This window comes from Cimex lectularius, unplaced genomic scaffold (assembly GCF_000648675.2).
Source record: "Cimex lectularius strain Harlan isolate CLEC.00 unplaced genomic scaffold, Clec_2.1 scaffold21, whole genome shotgun sequence".
Classification (NCBI taxonomy): domain Eukaryota; kingdom Metazoa; phylum Arthropoda; class Insecta; order Hemiptera; family Cimicidae; genus Cimex; species Cimex lectularius.
This window is the reverse complement of record NW_019392671.1, coordinates 830,787-849,727: the sequence shown is the minus strand read 5'-3', so window position 1 is coordinate 849,727 and position 18,941 is coordinate 830,787. Positions and strand designations below refer to the sequence as shown.

Below are 18,941 nucleotides of genomic sequence, written 5' to 3'. Positions count from 1 at the left end.
ATTTACCATCTGATTATTTTGTTAAATTTAAGTAGTTTTGATCCTTCCCTTCCTCGGACTTTTCTAATTAATTGGACAACATTGTAACTTGATCTGACTATCTTTTTGATCTTTCCTTTCGGATTATTTCGTCCAATTCAAGCCAGAAATTTTTAACCAGGAAATAAAAATCCAATTGTTTAGAATATCCAATTACTTGATCATCACGTTCGATATTAGTCGGAAATAATTCCCAATTATAATTCAACCATGGGGTTTAGCGTCGACGGAATGCGACTCGATAGATAAAGAAATATTCAAATAGGAGATAAAACAAATAATATTATTAGTAAAGGAAAGCTCGTGGCCGTACACAAGGGCGTAATAAGGGCGAACTGGACTGTACATTTTTCTCCCTGTGAAATTATCAGCTGTATTTTGGAAGAGTTACGACTGCGTAGGTTGATTCAACCTTCCATGAGAATGAATGTAAACGTATATAAATGATGCTGCAGTTGAGACTTCTTCAAAGTTGTAGTGAGCGGTTGCCGAAGCTCCCAGAATCTTGTTGTTGGAGATGGAGTGTGAACTTGGAAAAGGACGTGAGATGGCCATCAAGGAACCGGTTCCTGGCACACACTCACCAAGACTCCCGCTGAGTCGGAGAATTGAGAACGTAGAGCTTTCATGATTGTCGGCCCGACCGACGCGAGAGGCGAGGTCTCGACCTCAGTTTAACACGACAAAACTCAAATATTGCTATTATGCAGGATGGAACGTGGACCAAGTGGATATTTATTGAATCCAATGGACCAGCCAAGCTATCGCTTCTTTAATCTCAAACACGCTCTTCCGATCTCGATAAGAATAAGTACCATCGTGTAAAGTTACTCTTTTATGGAGACTTCTTTAACCTGGAAAGTCTAATTTAACAATAAGTGGGGAATGGAATGATTGCTTGCTTATTTTCACTTTGTTGGTCTGTTAGCTAAGCACTTAAAAGAAAATTTTTTTTTAGAAAATGTTTAAGAAAAACCGGAGGTGACATTAGCAAGTTGGACTCCGGTATATTATGCATGATTGGATGCAATAACATTATGAGCGGGAAAATTGTGAACTGGCTGGAATTTGGTAAATAATTAAATAAGAATATTTATTAACAAAATCTCCGTAATTACCCAACCCTCAGTCTTTTTTTAGATAACAGCTAACGACTAGAAAACAACGAACAATCCGACAGTCTCATTCGTGACCAGTGTGACCCAAAATGGTCGGGTTAATGAATCGGACGCAAACGGGAAAAAAGTGCCGAAGGCATGGCTTGAGCCATTCCCGGCGCACGCGTGTATTTGCGTGTCGTGCTCTCTTGGGATAAACGGTCGGCAAACCACGTTTCTAGTATTCCAACTTAACTTCTGATTTAAAGCTCTCACCGGGCCAGAATGAATTTCGCGGAAATTGGAACTTTACTATATTACGCTAAAGCTGTTGTTGCTAATGTTTCCTTACCGTGGAGTTCACGGTTAGGATGGGTGAAATAGGTATGACTAGTGTTGGGGTAAGGTACGTGTTAGGGTTTCGGGGTTAGATTAGGTTAGGTAGAGTTGTTGATATTTATAGTTAGGGACATATCATGTTAGTTTAAGAAGAGTTAGTTTGGATTAGTGTTAATGTTTGAAACTCGTTAGAATAGGTTAGGTAGCGTTAGTGTTAGGATTAAGGACATATTCGGTTATGAAGAGTTAGCTCGAGTTAGTATTAGGGTTATGTTAGTATGTTATTGCAACTAAGTATGCTATGTTAGTATTAGGTTATGTTAGATTAGGTAGAATTAGTGTAAGGGCTAGGGATGTGTTAAGTTAGGTAGTGTTAGGGTTAATATAAGTGCTAAGATTAGGTAGAGTTAAGGTTAGTGTTAGGGTTGGGCAAGGTAGAGTAGGATAAGTGTTAAAGTCATAGACGGGTTAAGTTAGGTTAGGGTCAGCGACCCGTGCTTGACAAACTGTATAATATTGCAGTCACCAACAATGTGATGGACCCAGGTAATACAGCAATCAAGATCTTAAGAATACACTTAACGTTTAATATTCTTTACTCCCTCATTAACTCAAAATCAACTGGAATTTTGACAGTAATAAGGGAGGATTTTTTTAAATTAATAGTTTAATTGACTCCACTAAAATCATTGATTTCCTTGTATAATTTATGAAGGTTCAACGTGGGACCTGCTTATCGTTGATGACGTATCCGTGTATAAAGGGGCTATATTTAACAGTAAAAGTTAAAAACAGCTTAGCGATTAACAATTACCGTAGAGCGTCGAAAACATCCACCGCGCCCAGTCAACGAAAAAAAGACATCCAAACCACACTTAAAGGGTACAATTAGAATAATCTTATGGGGGGGGGGGCAAAACGGTTAAGTAACTGACCTAGGGTATACTGTCTGAATTTACCGGGTCTGAGCGTTTGTCACTTCGGTAAACTATATTTAAGAGACGGACGTCTGGAATTACAAATAGCCGGTATCCAGGCATAATTATGTAAATCAAGTTTCTAAGAATATTTTTCTCCATCTTTCAAATAGAATCCAAGGCTGGACGGCGATTTAGTGAACTTTAATAAAGGTGTCTGAATTGAGACAGGGAAAAATTAACAAATTCTCGCTTTAGTAAAGTTACAACGCGTAGGATTATTAGTCAGGTCTGATCCTGGTTCGTCTTTGGAACTCTTGAAACTTGGACACCTGGCCAAAACATAAAGAAACTCATATTTCAGTCATTAAACATTTTCAGTCAAGCATAAAATAGACGAAGAACTTAGGAGCTCCGTTGTGTTTTTAAATGATTATCTACTAAAATGCGGGGGTTCCGCAAGGTTGCACCTCGGACGGTCCCATTTTCTATTCAGCATACACTTCAGACATTCCTATCAATCCCGATACAGTACTTGCCACATATGCAGATCGCCTTCAGAAACCTCTAGGATCTCTCCTGTTTGTATGAATTGGAGGATCAGACTCAATGAAACCAAATTCCAGCAAATAACCTTCATTTTGTCAGCTGTTTGGTACTGTTTACGGCAAAATAATTGGCGTAAAGGTTCATTGTCATTGAAATGCAGCCCACAATCCCTTTCGCCTTAATCCCTAAACGTGGCGATCAGACACTGCTTTCCTCGTTGTTTACTCCCGTCGTAACTTGCTCTCATGCTGCCGAGAGGAACGTACGGACTTTGTTCCCCGCTTCCGTGCTTCCGTTTTCTTGCTTCGGTTCGTACAATTCCGACCTTTAAGACTTAAAAGTTATTTTCGGTTTAATTCCCTTTTAATTTAAAATCACAAGAGTGAAATCCACCTGCTGCCAACAGAAAAGGTTCGGCCGAACCTAGTAGGTGGAAATCTAAGTCATCTGGATAATATTATCCAAGGCCTTGGTTATGTTGAGGGTTTAGGTGCTTCATTGCTGGGTTCTGAAAAGATTTGCGAGGAGGTACACCTCAGGTAGTGGGGTTTCTTTTAATTTTTTTTATTATTTGTGTTATTGCGGCTACACCAGCGCGCGCCCTATTTAAAGGCGACTAAATAATTAATGGTTCTTTGGGCTCAGATAAAAACGTTTAAAATATCAATTTCAATTTAAACGGCTATTTGAGGTGTTTGCTATCTGCTCTCTAGGGATTAAAGGATTAACCACTACCGTCTTTATGGGCTTTATCAACACTTCGTTTCTCTTTCTCTTTGGCCTACTCCATTCTAACAAGAACGGTTTTTTGGTAGAGCAATAACTTCTTGCAGTTTTAATTTTCTCTTTAGCAAGAAAATTACTACTTTGTTACCCGTAAAAAGAACTTTCGTTCAAATATAAACAAGGCTTATTTTAAATATAATAATTTCGTTTGTTTATCAAAAGGTTGTGTACAAGCATCGAAGGCTCTGTTTTTTTTTATTTTGTACTCCAGTTAAACTTGTTGAAAGGGCTGATGTTTTTGCACAAGCAACACACAGTTGGGATAACGTCAAATGCTTCGGATTTCGACAAACAGGAGGCATACCGAGCGCGTTTCAATAATTAAAAGAATAAATTTGATGCAACAATAATGTGGTGTTGTTGGCAGTGCATACGAGAAGATCCCCCCGAAGACCCCTGTTTTAAATATTAAACTATGTTTTATTGTGCTCAGGACAGGGGAGGCCACCTTGCCTAGTGGTGCGTTGGGGTCCCGTGCCGGGGGATTTTCCTCGGCCTGGCGAGCCGCGTCCCCTAGGCGAACGCCCTAGGGTTACCGCCCTTAGGAGATCCTCTTTTCTCACTCTCGCAACCTGGGCAAAACCCAGTAGCCATTGGGTGAAGGTGTGAGGGGTGCGTCCTAGCTCACCATTAGGTATTGGCCCATTAACACTCCCCGCAGCCGAATCAAATAGGTTTCCAAAACCCTTAATAGAGGACGTAGATCGGGATGGCCAAATGCCGGCGGAGTCCGTGGTGGAGGCTGCCACGGACTCTGTAAGTTAACAGCTCCCCAATAGCGGTGCTGAAGGTGGCATCGCTGTCGGAGAAAAGGAAGCAACACAGCACATGCCGTAAGACATTTGGTAGAATATGCAACTCGATATCCTACCAATTACGTGGATGAAACCTTCTTTAATGTAAAGAAAGTTTTGACCGCATGTGTTCGCCCGCGTTGCTCGTCAGCTTGGCGAGCAGAGGGGTATATGTACTCTAGTCTCCAGCTACCATACCGATCGGACTACGACTTCCCCAAGGCTCTGTACTTTGCCTGTACCTGTGGGAGCATTCAAGAGCCTGAGAGAGACGGGGGTATTCAGGCATTGGAGTATGTGGATGACCTCGCTGTTCTCATCCCGGCTGGCAAAAAGTCTTTGATCGAAACAAGAGGCACAGCGGCTTTTGCTGTACGAAGCAAATTGTGAGATAAGGTCAAGCTCTGTCTGCCACCTGAGAAGATCGTACTTACGCTTCTCAAGGGCAAATTGAACATGCGTGACGAATCTTGGTGTAAAGATGACTGCAGGACCACGCTTTGGAGAAAAGGCGCAAAGCTCACGTGGAAAGATGCCAGCAAGGATAGAAGCGTTCAAGGCCATCAGCGTGAGCAGCATGCGGCGACTGCTTCATGAGCCGGTCCGTGATCTACTCGGCACTGTGCAAGTCCTTGCTGCTTTAAGCTGCGCCGGCCTAGTCACACCTCCTGCGAGCTGCAGACAGCATTATTAGCCGTCACATGGGCATGTAGAACAACATCCAGGTGCTTTCTGGGCCTTAATGACCCCTGAATTTCGAACTTTTAACTTTATAATTGACAGTTGAACAGGTTTTCTTAGTACAGAAGTACCTGGAATCTGGAGGTAATCCGGAAAATCGGAAGAAAAATGTGGTGGCCGATAAATTCGAAAACTATTTAGCCGAAATCAATTAAATGTTTACAAATTTAGGCATAGGAACTGATCGTTGAATCCGTTAAAAACGTAAATTTATCCGTTAACTTCTACCCGTATTTGTGTAAGTAGTTGAACCCATTTTTGTTTCACATTTTACAATATTTACACAGAACTTTCGCTTGGTGTTAATGTGATTGTCGTCCCGATGACGAGCCCACAGGGCGAGCCATATTTCACAAGAATAAAAACAAACCAAAGAGGAAAAGGGTGGGGATAAAAATTCGGTTTGGAACCCTGTGAACCCGTGGGGCGAGTGCAACTTTCAAACCATCGAAACGTTATTTACCAACCTAGCGGCCTAATTTACACCAAACTATAGAAAAAGAAAGTAGGCACCATCCAAGGCTCAGTTGAGTGAAAAACTGATTAATTTAACATGAGAGTCAGATCCAATACGGTTCACAGCTTTTCACAAAAGACGAGAGTCGTGCCTTTAAAATGAATTTCAGAGACGTCAGAGGCACCTCAAGTATATATGTAAAAGAGACAGGAAAAAAACAGGTTTCACGCACAATACAAGTAACAACGACTAAGAAAAGCCAACCCGACACGATCGTAAATTCACGACGCTGAATGTCCATTAATTTCCTATTTTATCCGGTTCTGACAAATATTGTCACAAAGACCTTTCTGATAACCCTTTTTATATCCAGAACGGCTCAATTATGCCTCTGAATCCCTACCTGAGTTGTATGTCCAAGAATATTGTAGTAAAAAGATAAGATGGAATAACTGAAGACAGGAGGAGAGAGGATTTTTTTTAATTCACTGCCCAATAAACAAATAAAACGACCAAGTACAATGGCCCAGATTTGAATATATGTATTTAATCACTGGGGGATATACTGGGACACTAGTCCACCCATGTTTTTCTCAAAAACTACTCAACAAAGACAAAAATAACAGTATTTGTTTAAGCAAAAGAGCACACTACTTAAGCCGTCTAAAATATTTTCCTTGAGGTCATTAAAAAATAAAATTTTATGATTATTTAAACATCATGAGATGCGGTCTGGTTTGATGTGTGATGAAAAACATTTTCTTTTTAGTGCCAACGTTTCGATCTTTATTGAGATCATCTTCAAGACCTGCGATTTACAAACATTGTTTAAATTATACAAATCACAATACAATTACAAATTCATCAATATGTTATAACATTTGAACATGAATAATATATAACACATGAATATGAATTTATAAAATGGTGTACACTTTACACAAAGTTTTAGGTTTAAAGAAAGTATTTGTACTCACTCGAAGTGTGTGTTTGCTGTGTTGTCGTGTCACTGTTGTTTGTCGTGCTGAGAGTGAGATTTCAATGTTTTTTTATACATGTTTGACTTTGAAGGAGTGGGAAAGGAGGTAGGGATGGAAATTTATTTTTCTACAATCGTCCACTTCTTTGACGTGAATGGTACCGATGATGGAAAAGAGGTAATGGTTGTTGTTCAGGCCTGGATAGCCCTTCAGCATTATTATAAACGACATTATTAGGGAAGGATAGATAAATTGTTGGAGATTTAGACTCCGTACAATTGTTTGATGTGTGGATTGTAATGACTGTTTTATATGTTTATTATATGTTTTGCGAGTTATATGGATTTTAATGATATTGAATCTGCTTTATAATGTTAGCGTAGCTACGGCTGTGTTTACATGTGTCTGTTCTGTAATTGATGCTGTATTTATCGCTGCTGATGAAAACCATTTCTAAAAAGTTACGTTTATGTTTATTTTTTCTGTGTTTAATATTTTTGGTTTGTGTTTGGGAATCGAAATTGTGTTGGCTAGCGTTGTAGGATTTTGTTTGGGTTTTTTGCAATTATCGATATGTTGTTTTACCCTTTTATCCAGATATTGGGATGTAGTTCCGATGTAAGTTGCCGAACAATTTGTACAATTTATTTTGTAAATTACAACCTACTGATTTGTTACTGGTGCGGGGTCTTGAATTTTGGAAAAAAGAGTACACTATAATAGTGTTATAGTTTTTAAAGGCTATTTTAAAGTTATTAGAAGAGAGAAATGTGTTTATTTTATGTGATAGGCCGTGAATGAATGGAATGTATATGTATGTTGGTTTGTCTGTGTTTGATAGAATTGATGTAGTGTTATTAGTGATAGTAGATGGTGTTAGTGTTGAGTTGTAGTTGTTGATTGTTCTGTTGGTTATGTGTTTAGGGTAGTGATTGTTATGTAGGTTTGTTTGTATATCTTTATGTTCTTGAGGTGAAAAGATTCATGGCTCGTGGTAATAATTCTGCGAATTAACCCTTTGACCGTGTTTATTATTGTTTGATGGGGATGGTGTGATCTGTGTTTCTTGGTTTTTCGTACCAATCTGTAATTAATGTGCAATACAATGCAAAAAAAACACAAAAAATACCATTTTTAGATATACTTGTAATAATGTTTTATTAGTTTTGGATTTCTTGTGTAAATTGTAGGCGTGGGTGAAAGCTGTTAAATGTATCCAACGTAGTTTGAGTTTGAACTGTGGCAACTGCTGTCAATGTGTCATCTACGTATTTAGTGAGGAAGGGTGATAACAAAGGAAGTTGTGGGATAATTGTGTTACATGGATGTGTCATTTGGTGGTCAGACTAGTTAAGCATGTGGAAGCAATAACAGCCAAAAAAACTAAATAGTTGTTACTGTTTCCACGTGTTTAACTAGACTAACCACCAATTGAATGAACGACAACTTAAGGAATAAAATAAAGATAAAACTACAATTTAGTACAAAAAAGATAATTTTATCTGCAATTATAAGCCCTAGGTTGCTACCCATGGCTATGCCAAATAGGTGATAGCAAATGATTGTTGTATGTACAGTATCCGTTAATAATACAGCAGTGTCGAACCATTGTTATGAACGTGTTTTATGATAGACTTATGATGTGCGGTGTTACGTTAGAGCATTTATTTTTAATAATTTTCAGTGTTGTATAGATTGGAATGTTGGTGAATAACATCTACCGATTTTTCATTGTACTCCTCTTTTTTGCTGATTGCTACTGTTTGTTTGGTTTTATCAGCGAAAAAAATGAGTATTTCTGGACTATTTTTGAATTTTTTGTTTTGTTTTAGTGTATGTTTGTTGAGATATGTTGTGTCGATTTGTAGTGAGATGTCGTAAGTGATTAGCTATTGTGTTAATGCATTTTGATCGTGTTATGTCTTTTTTCTCTTCGTGTTTGTCGACTTTTGAATTGCAAGTTTGGGGCCAAACACTAGGAAGTTTTAGTTTCTGGAGGAATGTTTTTTTTTTGTTAGGTTTAGAAACCAGTATTTTGCCTTGAAAGACTTACAACTAGCCATCTGTTAAGCTGTTTGAAGAATCTTTTGTCTTGTATATGCTGAGTTCAAAACAACCTTTTTAACTGAAGCAACCACTAGGCAAAAGGAATCGTAACGTTTTTATAGGGTACATCGAGCAGGAACGGGAAAAATCGGATCTCGATCCGAAAATCGCTTCTCCTCAACAGCTGAATTTTTGGACACTTGAGTATAGGTTTTTCCAAAATCGTCCATGTTATTGAATAGTTTACAATTAATTAAGGTTAAGGTTTTTAGTTGAGATGAAAAAAAAGTTAATGGCACGAGAGGGATTCGAACCCACGACCTTCGGCTAGATACGCCGCTGCTCTACCACCTGAGCTATCGTGACCTCGATCCACTCGGACATCAACTCCCCATCTCAACCCCACCTTATGAGTTTTCCCTCCTTTTCAAATGTCGTGTAATCGGTTGATGTCCGAGTGGATCGAGGTCACGATAGCTCAGGTGGTAGAGCAGCGGCGTATCTAGCCGAAGGTCGTGGGTTCGAATCCCTCTCGTGCCATTAACTTTTTTTCATCTCAACTAAAAACCTTAATTAATTGTAAAGTATTAATTGGTCAAGCGGACCGCGAAATTAGTGAAATTATTGAATAGGTTATTTCTTTACTTTTGTCGAGCGATAATAGGCAAATAGTTGAACAGAGATAAATTTTTTAAAGACGCCCAGAAACGGAGTAAAAATCTTTGCCTATAAATAATTGATTTTAATAGATTAACAACCTTTTTCGGCCCAAAAAATAATTTTTAATGTGATTTTTATATTAAACTACAGGATTGGGACAGAAAGAAACTGGTTTCATGAGACTCTGATCTTTATAAGTGGTTTATATAATTTGATGGAAGTTGCGAATTTAGTGTTCTTGGTGTATCTCGCCTGAATGAAGTGCTAACTTGCCATCCCTTACCCTATTCGTAGATCTTGTGTTTTATACATATATATTTTCTGTGTCAAAAACTACCTTACAACTAAAGCAACTCCCTACTGCAAGAGGAATCGATGTGTAAAATTTTTACTTCTTAAATTGGGCGGCAACGGGGAAAATCGCTTCTCCTGAAAAGTTGTATTTCGCAAATTTCGGTTGACTTTACTCCAAAACTCTTTATCTAATTAAAACGATTATGTTTTTCTTTTCTTTTTGTATATCAATATTACCCAAATAACCTAGCGAGTAATATATTTCAAAAACTCCCAAGAATAGAGAAATAATTTGTGTGTGCGCTGGTCGGTTGTAATACAATAAAATAAAGTACTAACTTGCCAACAGTTTTCCTGACTTTCTCGACAACCAAGGTGGAGAACAGCTTAATCGCTAAAACCTGGAATAACTTTGGCCAAAGGTAAAACAACTCTATAAGTTACTATATTATAGTCGAGGGTCTGTCCGAACTGTGATGTATCCGATGCGGGAGGCGGCACTCTCTTTGTTTTGTACGCGATAATTCCCAATGCGTAAAAATAAAAATTCTTCTTAAAAATACCTCAAGTAAAACAGCTGTTGGTGGCTAATAAACTAGTGGACTGTATGGAAGCGAACAGATATTTGGATGCAGGACTAGACAAAACGAAAACGAATATGGGGTGGGAGCAGAACTAGGATTACCTAGGTGAGAATTTTAGACTAGCGGCATTTAGGGAACAAACGGGAAAGGGAACGTTGGGTTTGCAGACAATGGGTCTAAGCCACCTTACCAGTTTATTCTCAAATAAAATTCCATCAGCTAGGCCAGGATTCGAATCCAGGAACCGCTAGCGTGGCAAGTATGAATCGGACACCTTAAGCACTCACCGCGGTACAACCCACCGAAATTGAATGATTTGTTCGTTTTTTAAAGGACTACACGTGAAGACTCCCTCCTGAGAAAGACGAGTTCCCACTTTGGCAATGCAAATGGGTCACAACAATCAACAACAAATTACGGGAAATAAAAGACTCAACGCAGAAACGGCTTTCATCGTACCATACGAATAGAATATACGATACGGCTCTTTGCAGACTTAGGATCAGACATACAAGACTGACCCATGGTCCAGGGAATCCCCAACTATCTGCTCGGTATGTAATGAGGACTTGACAGTAGAACACATACGTACCACATGTTACTGTTATACCACAGAAAAAGAAAGAATAGAGTTCGAAATGCCATTGTTCCTGCATGAGATGCTGGGTTATAGCGCCCCCCTCGTTTCTCTCTTTAAACTTTTAGAAAGAACGGAGCTGATAAAAAAATATAGTACAGTAGAATTGGGGTCGATAGGGGAGGGCTTGAATGTGGGAGCGCCCTTGAATGGATGATTCGTTCGGGGATGCTTCGCGGATCGGATGGGTGAGCACCACGGGCAGGTTTAGTCCCGGGTCAGTTGGGGGGAGGGATGCGAACTTTTTCATAACGCAATAAATGCAATATGAATGGTTTTATCTACATCCCACAAAACACGTCCGTAGTCATAAGAGAGAACAAATCCTCAAAAAGACGAGTGCTTACACATCCAGTTAGCGGCGATGGCTCGGCTGTCTCTTGGGTAGATGTTGTTCCCTGGCAACCTTTCCTTTCCTTCTCTACGTTCAATCATTCGACAGGAATACCAACTTGTAACTGAATATCAAGAAGCCGGCCTAAATGGCCCATTGTGGTTGAAGGCCATTTAAAAATAAAATAAATATATTAAAAAACACGATTCATCATGGAATTTTTCAAATGTTAAAGAAGTTCAACCAGGTGAAATAGGAATATTTCACTTGATTATACACATTGTTCTCAACCTATATAGAAAGAAGAGAATCTAGGTAGTTTTCTTTAGTTTTCATTAACAAACAACCCGCGTTTCTCGAATCGACGAAGAACACAAAAAAACAATGCGATCAAATCCGATTTCAGCTAAGACCCTGGCAAAGACATTTTCCTTAAACGTGCAATGACGTCGCAAATCGGAATAACGTGATGTCGTTAGTACGTTCGGACACGTAGTTTTTTCTTCAAACGAGAAAATGAGGTCATTAACACGTTCTTCCGCTCTGCTTAAATTGTTAACACGATCTTTATATAATTTCTGACCCAAGCATCGTCGAAATATCAGTTTGATGTCGTTTACAACAGCGTTGTTTTTATACGTCAAGTGAAGTCGTGAATATTTACAAATTTTAAAATAAAACAACCTGACTCTATAAAATAAACAAAATTTGCACTAGGACGTAAAGAATCACCCAGTGGTGACACTTCTAGTGGTGTCGACGTGCCCAACAGGTCGCGAGGCCACTGCCGCTTTAACCTCCTTGGGATCATTAGGGGGTACAATGAAAGGAAGTTTTGGAATTTTATGACATTTTTCACAAAAGGAATATTAATGTCATTGTGGATTGTGTGATTGGATAAGTTGAAGTTTTTATTTATTTATTTTTTCAATTATTTTTCGGAGAATTTTGGATCGGGAAATCAGGGTGCGATGATAGTTGGAATGTTTGTTTTGAACCCCACAAGCCGTTCGTCCAGATGGGTTGAATTATCGTCTCTTATATCAGTCTTTGTTGGGAATCAGTTTTGATCTTTTTTCTAGATGTCATGAGAATGTTTTGTAACTCTAGTCAGCTCCTTATTTTTTAGTCTTGTATGTAGATTCCAAGTCAGTCTTTTGTCGATATACTGCCTAAGGGAGCCGACGTGGTTAAATATAAGAAGAAATTATATGATGTAGGTATAGTGGTGGCATTATTCCACGTCGGGGGGGGGGTAAATGCTATGTGTTGGCGGGAGAGGACGGGACTTTTATTTAAGGATAAGATATCAGAATCCGCAATGGTGTGAATGGATGTGTCGGGATGGATAGGGAGGTCAGTAGTATTCGTTAAGTATAGAATGGGACCAAGGATAACCTTCAGGACTGAACAAAAGTCTTATCTAGATTTCCGACTTTCTACAACTCGTCCAGCATCATCTTTCTATCCTTCCAGTCATCCTTCTCTGAGCATTTTACAGGATACCTAATAGGTATTTGGACCTATTGCACCTACATGGAATTCCACATTTCCTAGAGCTCTAGGTCCAAACTTGCCAAGAGAAGGCAGGACACATCCAGCCACGATCACGCCAACGGAACAACAACTACTATCATCTACTATTCAAACTTTAAACCAGCTCTACTTAAAGCTTGGAGAACGTACTTCACTATTATTTATCTGTAGCATTGACTTGTACCCAGAAACATGGCACAACTCATTCAACATAATTGTCTATCCTGGTGCATCGTAAGTAACCGCCACTTGAAGGTTGTCCATTCCTTTTTAACTAAACCTTACCAATTTCGTGATTTGATATTAATCTATAAAAACCTGCGCTCGTCTTTCATCAGCCAATACTCATGAAACCAAGATTTTCTTTTTGGTGAATACCCACACAAAAGACACCAGTGGTATAGAATTTCGATACTACATTTAGTTATTTTTCTTTTAGTCTTCTTTTAGGATGGTAAGTGGTGTAGAGCACCCATTGGATAGCAAAACATGGAAATGCCAACGTTTCCTAGAACTGCAGGTCCGAACTTGCCAAGAGAAGACAGGACACCTTCAGTCACGACCAGGGAAACGGACCAACCACCACCATCATCCTCCATTCACGCTTCAAACTTGCTCTACATAAAGCTTGCAGTACGGTAGTGGAAACGACCTGACGGACCAGTTCATTGAGATGTGCGGTAAGGATGGCAAATTCTGGATTTTTCATCCTCTCTTGAATAAAAGCATTGTTGTCCAGGTTCCTTAAGCTCACGATTTGTTCGACCTTTCGTAAGACCTTTTATGGCTTGGGGACGTTTGGCTCGTCTGTCGAGTAGTGATGTTAATAGTTTATTGCAGTGTAATCCGCCTAAGAGCCTATTGGACCAATCGAGATCGTATTGCTGGTTTTTAATGCAGTAACGAGATTTTAATTCAAGAAAAGGTCAGAAAAAGTGGATTGGATGATTCCTGGAGGATGGGAATGTCATCAGTATATATCGTATAAAGGAGAGGTCCAAGCTCCATTGTAGGGCGCCAACTTAGGACAGATGGTGGATATCCCTGTACCATGTCTACTCTGAACTAACGGTGAGACGGATATTACGTTAGGAAAAGTAGTAGGCATCTTTAGTTTTATAGAATCCAAATCTTGTTTAAAGCTTTAAATTTTTTTTTTTTTAATTGGCCTTATGATCTTGCATATTAGCCATAGTACGAATTCTTGTGTGTTCAAATTGGGGGTTATCGGGAAAAAAGGGCCAGAGGCGACGGTGGGAATCGAACCCACGACCGCGGCGTGAGAGTCTCTCATGCTAACCACTCGGCTACCGCGATCCCCAAATTTAAATTTAAATCTTAAAGAACCTGGGCAACCCCACTTCTGCCCAAGGGAGAACGAAAAGGGCATTTTTTGGGATTCAATGATGTCGTGGTATTTTAATTCAAAAAATTTTATTCGCTACTGAAAGACTGATAGGTTGTAAGACAAAGGAAGAATGACTGGTTTGGTTTATGGAGAAGATAGATAGAAAATGTACAAAGGACATTTGTTGTTCGCGGAAGTTAAAGAAGGAAAATTAAGCTAAGGAGGAGATTACAAAGTCATCTTTTTGGACTATATAAGTGTACAGAGGGTTGTGATGGACAGCTGGGCAAAGAAACCGAACTCCATCGGACTTCACACAAGAGCCATTTCAGTTTAATAACTTAATCATTTAGGACCGATTTAGCCCAGAGTCATTTATCATCATTATAACAAATTTGTAAATTACAGTGCATCATTAATAAGTACTCACTACTCTTGAAAGCCCGATATTATACTGTAATAATGACATAACATTTCCATGCGCATCATTACTCTACATACAAGCAATGTAAAAGATTTAGAAGAGTCGTAGAAGAAGAGAACAAAAATATTCTGAGTTTTTCCAACTTTAGATTTATTGATTTAGAATCAAAAAGGAAATCAACCATTTGTACAAAATGTTATATAAAAATTTATTTATTGTTTAACATGCCGCATTCGCACAGCCGAAAAAAAGTAAGTAAAACTTACCGTCCATCTGAACGTGAAATGAAGTCTAAGCGTCGTTTCGTCAGGATTCGTCAGAGTGAACGAGTTACCGCCGAGGATGGGGCTGGATGTGTTACCGAATGAACAGGATCCACCGGCGGCAACGTTGCTCTGATATTCTTTGAGGCAAAGCCTAAAGAACGTCAAACATTGAGTTTTACAAGGGAGCGGAGGCTGTGGCTTTCCACCTCCGCAACATCCGTCCCTCCGGACTCCCATGTAGTTGGACACTTCGAGGATCTCCACCTCCATGTATCCGGAACATTGCACCTCCTTGAAACAAAACAAAAACGATCACATTGTTACACTTCGACAAACTAATTTTTATATGAGTATCAAAAGAAATATGAGTTTTTTCAAATCGTCATTAATTTGTTTTTTGCCAAGCCATTGCATCGGGCCGTATAAATTATTGTCATCGACGTCGACTCAAAAAAAAATTGGTTATATTTTGAAAATTCACCTTTTTGGATTAAGATAGAAGGAGATCTTGACTCCTCGAGTCCATTATCGTTTAAGGCGAGATGATTAATTCTTAGGATGGGAAAATGTTGACAAATCTAGGGCAGTTGGATCAGGATACATCGTCAAAAGGAATGTTATGAGGTTACTGATGTAGTAAATAGCTTTGAAAATTGATTGGAAGGATGCGCTGGATACCGAACGGCTTGGGGTTGAAGTTCTACTTCACATGCTCAAAGTTGTCGTGGTAATGTGCCTCCCATATGCCTCGGAAATCTGCAGAATCCAGTCAGCATTCTTACAATCAAAATAGGTTTAGTAGTTCTGCCGTTAGATTCTGCGATGGTCTTAACCCATTGTCTGATGAATCTACGGTTTTTGTCATTTGGTATGACGCAGCATGGTCCAGGAAAAATGGGTGTCCTGCTAGAATGCACTAGTCTTGGATATGCTCAAAGTGTTCATGGATTTGCAAGCTACTCGAAGAGACGATTGCGGTATTACCCATTAAAATACAAATAGTGTATAGGATGGGACCAAAAGTTCTGACTTGTGGGACGTAGTTTGTATTGTCTTTGCCTGGTCTTTCATCTGAGTATTCGTTGTATCTCACTCTAAAGCCATGATGACTTAACAAGGGATGACTTAACAACGCAGTCAACGTTGGTAATGATGGTATTAGTGTGTATAAATAAGTCAGCAGTAGAAAGAACTTATGCTGAACCCACTATCGGATTTTGGGCTTAACCGAACGCATAATAAGGTTTTATGAAACGCTTCACACAACTAAAGCACGCTCGGTCGAGTTCGGTCTGAATGCAACGGCGTTAACTGATAATGCCAGTTACAATGTGTAAGGTGCTTGCCGATCGATGAAATTGATAAGCACACTCAACTATTACGCAACACTGTTAAACTATGTTAAACTCGTATCTTTCTTTCTCTCATAGCACTCATAAATGAGCTTAACGAGTCGCAGTTAGGTTGGTATAGACATGTCTGATTTTAAAGTAGTTGGAAGACCATTCGAAAACTCCACTTTATAGGTAGATTTTGTATGTTTGATAAATTGTCATAATTCATCTCCTGTCTAGAGCACATTTTAATCTTTGGTTTTTTGCCACATCCCAAAGCTTAGACCTCACGTGTGTCTCTCTCTTTTAGGCCTCGGCTTTATTTTTTTCAAGGAAAATCTCAGCCCGCATAGGATTTCGCACTAACAGACATGGTTCGATGTTTCTTTCTCTTCCTGGCAATATCTGCACAGGTTTTTTCTGCTGCTCCCAGTACATATGCCTCCGGAGTCTGCAGTGTCCAGTCAATACTCCTACTATCAATCTAATTAGTAGGTCCTACGTAAGTTTCAGCAATATCTTTTAACGAACTTTTTCGCTTGCCTCTATCCTGGAATGCATTCTTATTGTACCGAGGACTTATTTATAATCCATTGTCTGATGGATCTACGTTTTTGGTTATTTTGTATTACGCAACATGGTTCATGGCCAATAGCTGTCCTGACTGCACTTTGGTCAATTTATCAGACTTCTTGTTATTTCTCTGTACGCCCTGAACTATTATTTATTACTAGGGAAAGTTTTTCCTCATTTATTCTCCACATTTTGCTTCAGTCCTTGATGAGCTCAAGGTGTTATTGGATTCTTGGATAGAATTCGGGCTAATAGATAAAATTTCCATATCATCCGCATAAAGGTAATGATGGTGTTGGAATGTGTTTGTAAGTTAGCAGTATAAATGTAGAGAATGGAATTAAGAACAATTTTCCTAATTCAGTGTTGTGCTCCACGGTGTGCTCCAGTTTGCGATAAGGTGTTGAAGGATGTTCGAGGTTAATATATTAAATCTTGTGTTCCAATGTGTGCACCAGTCTGCGATAAACTCAAATGTTCATGAATGTTGGAGGGTAATTGAATAGAAGCCGAAATTGCGGTATCACACCTCAGTGATGGTGAAGGGATGCGTAGGGAAGTCAGCAGTACAAGTGTTATACAGAATAGGACCAAGAATGATTCCTTGTGGGACGCCGGCTTGTGTTGGCTGATAAATTAAATTAAATACGGCAGTGAAATACGATTCCATGGTAATAAAGGGTTCGTAGGAAGCGTTGGGAATGAAGGTATTAATGTGTATTGATAAGTCTGCAGTATAAAGAGCTTAGTCATAACCTGTTATCTGATGGATCTATGTTTTTAGGCAATTTGGTACTGCAAAATGGTTTCTGGCGGATGGATATTTGTCCTGACTGACCTTGTTGGCCCTCTGTCCTGTATTCTCTGGTACCCCACAAGGGTGATTTTTTCCTCAATCCCAAGCAAATCTGGACTGTGATTGTATCATTAGTGTCGTCTGGCTGTCCTATGACTAGTTTGGCATTGGTAATACCCCACTTTTTGATATTCTTGGCACAGTATTCAGTGAAATACTGTGGCATATTGCCCAAGCCTTATATGAACTATCGTTGGTTTATTTTGATGCCTGGTGCTAACCATAGCCGGCCTTATCTGTGTAACAGATATAGTCGATACTAACTGGGATCCATTTTTCCCAGTCTGCTCAATGACGGCAATGAAATCCTACAAGTTTCAACCTTTTAGTTGTTTACAATTTACTTTTCTTCGTGTCTACACAGTTACGCAGCGTAGCCTCGCCCAAATAGATTGTTTTATCAGTCGTGTAAGAACGTGAGGACACCACTTCGTAATAGAATATTCATATGACACCATATGTTCGAGTGGATGACGAAAAAAGGACTAGTGTCACAGCGCTACTGAAGGGGATATGTCATTAATGATCCTCAACCGCCCTCGCACACTCGACTATTAACATATGAATGTCACACAACGATGTAGAGAAAAAAAACCAAACGAGTAGGACATTAGCGATGTACTCGTACAAACAGGAAGTTCCACCTTGAACGAAATGCAGACTCATCCTTTCTAAGAGTATAATTAGGGCGGTGACTATGGACGGTAGGGAACACTATAAAGGAATCTATGTTTTCAAAACAAAGTACCGACCATTGCAGTAAATAGACAAGATCGTTTATTAGCGAGGGTGACTCGCACTTTATTAACAGGTCCACTACATCACCAAAACGAGCCCACGCCTTTGCTCAAAATAAAATTGGATAGAAAATATGGACTCTCATCACAATGCAGGCATGCGGCATACATATCCATTTTTACATTCATTTTTAACTGCAAAAGCGTGAAAGAAACTGTACAAACAAACATTATTTGCTTTGTACAACATCCAGGGGAAGACACAGTTGCAAACTTGTTTGTCACCGACCCCTTAATTGATTTATCTTATGTGTTCCCTTTTCATTTACATCCTCCTAGTGATACTGCTAATGACATTCATACCTTTAATACACAAAGGTCACACATTGTCATTACTATTTATCATGAAGACCAGTGATTTAATAATTTTACTCCTAGAGCTCTGCAGCTGAAGTTGCCCGAACGATTTTATATTGAAGCATTTGACAAGTTAACGAACCACTCGCTGGTTCGAAAATTTTAATTCTGGGGATAGCAGTCACACAACACAACATTCAGAGTGGTTAGACCTTTTGTTTGAACAATACCTTGAAGTACCTCAAAGTGGTTCGAA

At 39.2% G+C, this 18,941-nt stretch overlaps 1 protein-coding gene across 2 annotated transcripts in view; it reads right to left on the bottom strand.

Annotated features, from left to right (window-relative positions):
• The window catches only part of LOC106668560 (protein jagged-1b), a 226,271-nt gene that overhangs the window by 165,665 nt on the left and 41,665 nt on the right, over positions 1-18,941 (bottom strand). For both annotated transcript variants that reach the window (XM_024225310.1, XM_014397429.2), the window contains exon 2: positions 14,829-15,119. In XM_024225310.1, coding sequence (XP_024081078.1) covers positions 14,829-15,119 — 291 coding nt within the window. The remainder of the gene's footprint in view (positions 1-14,828; positions 15,120-18,941) is intronic.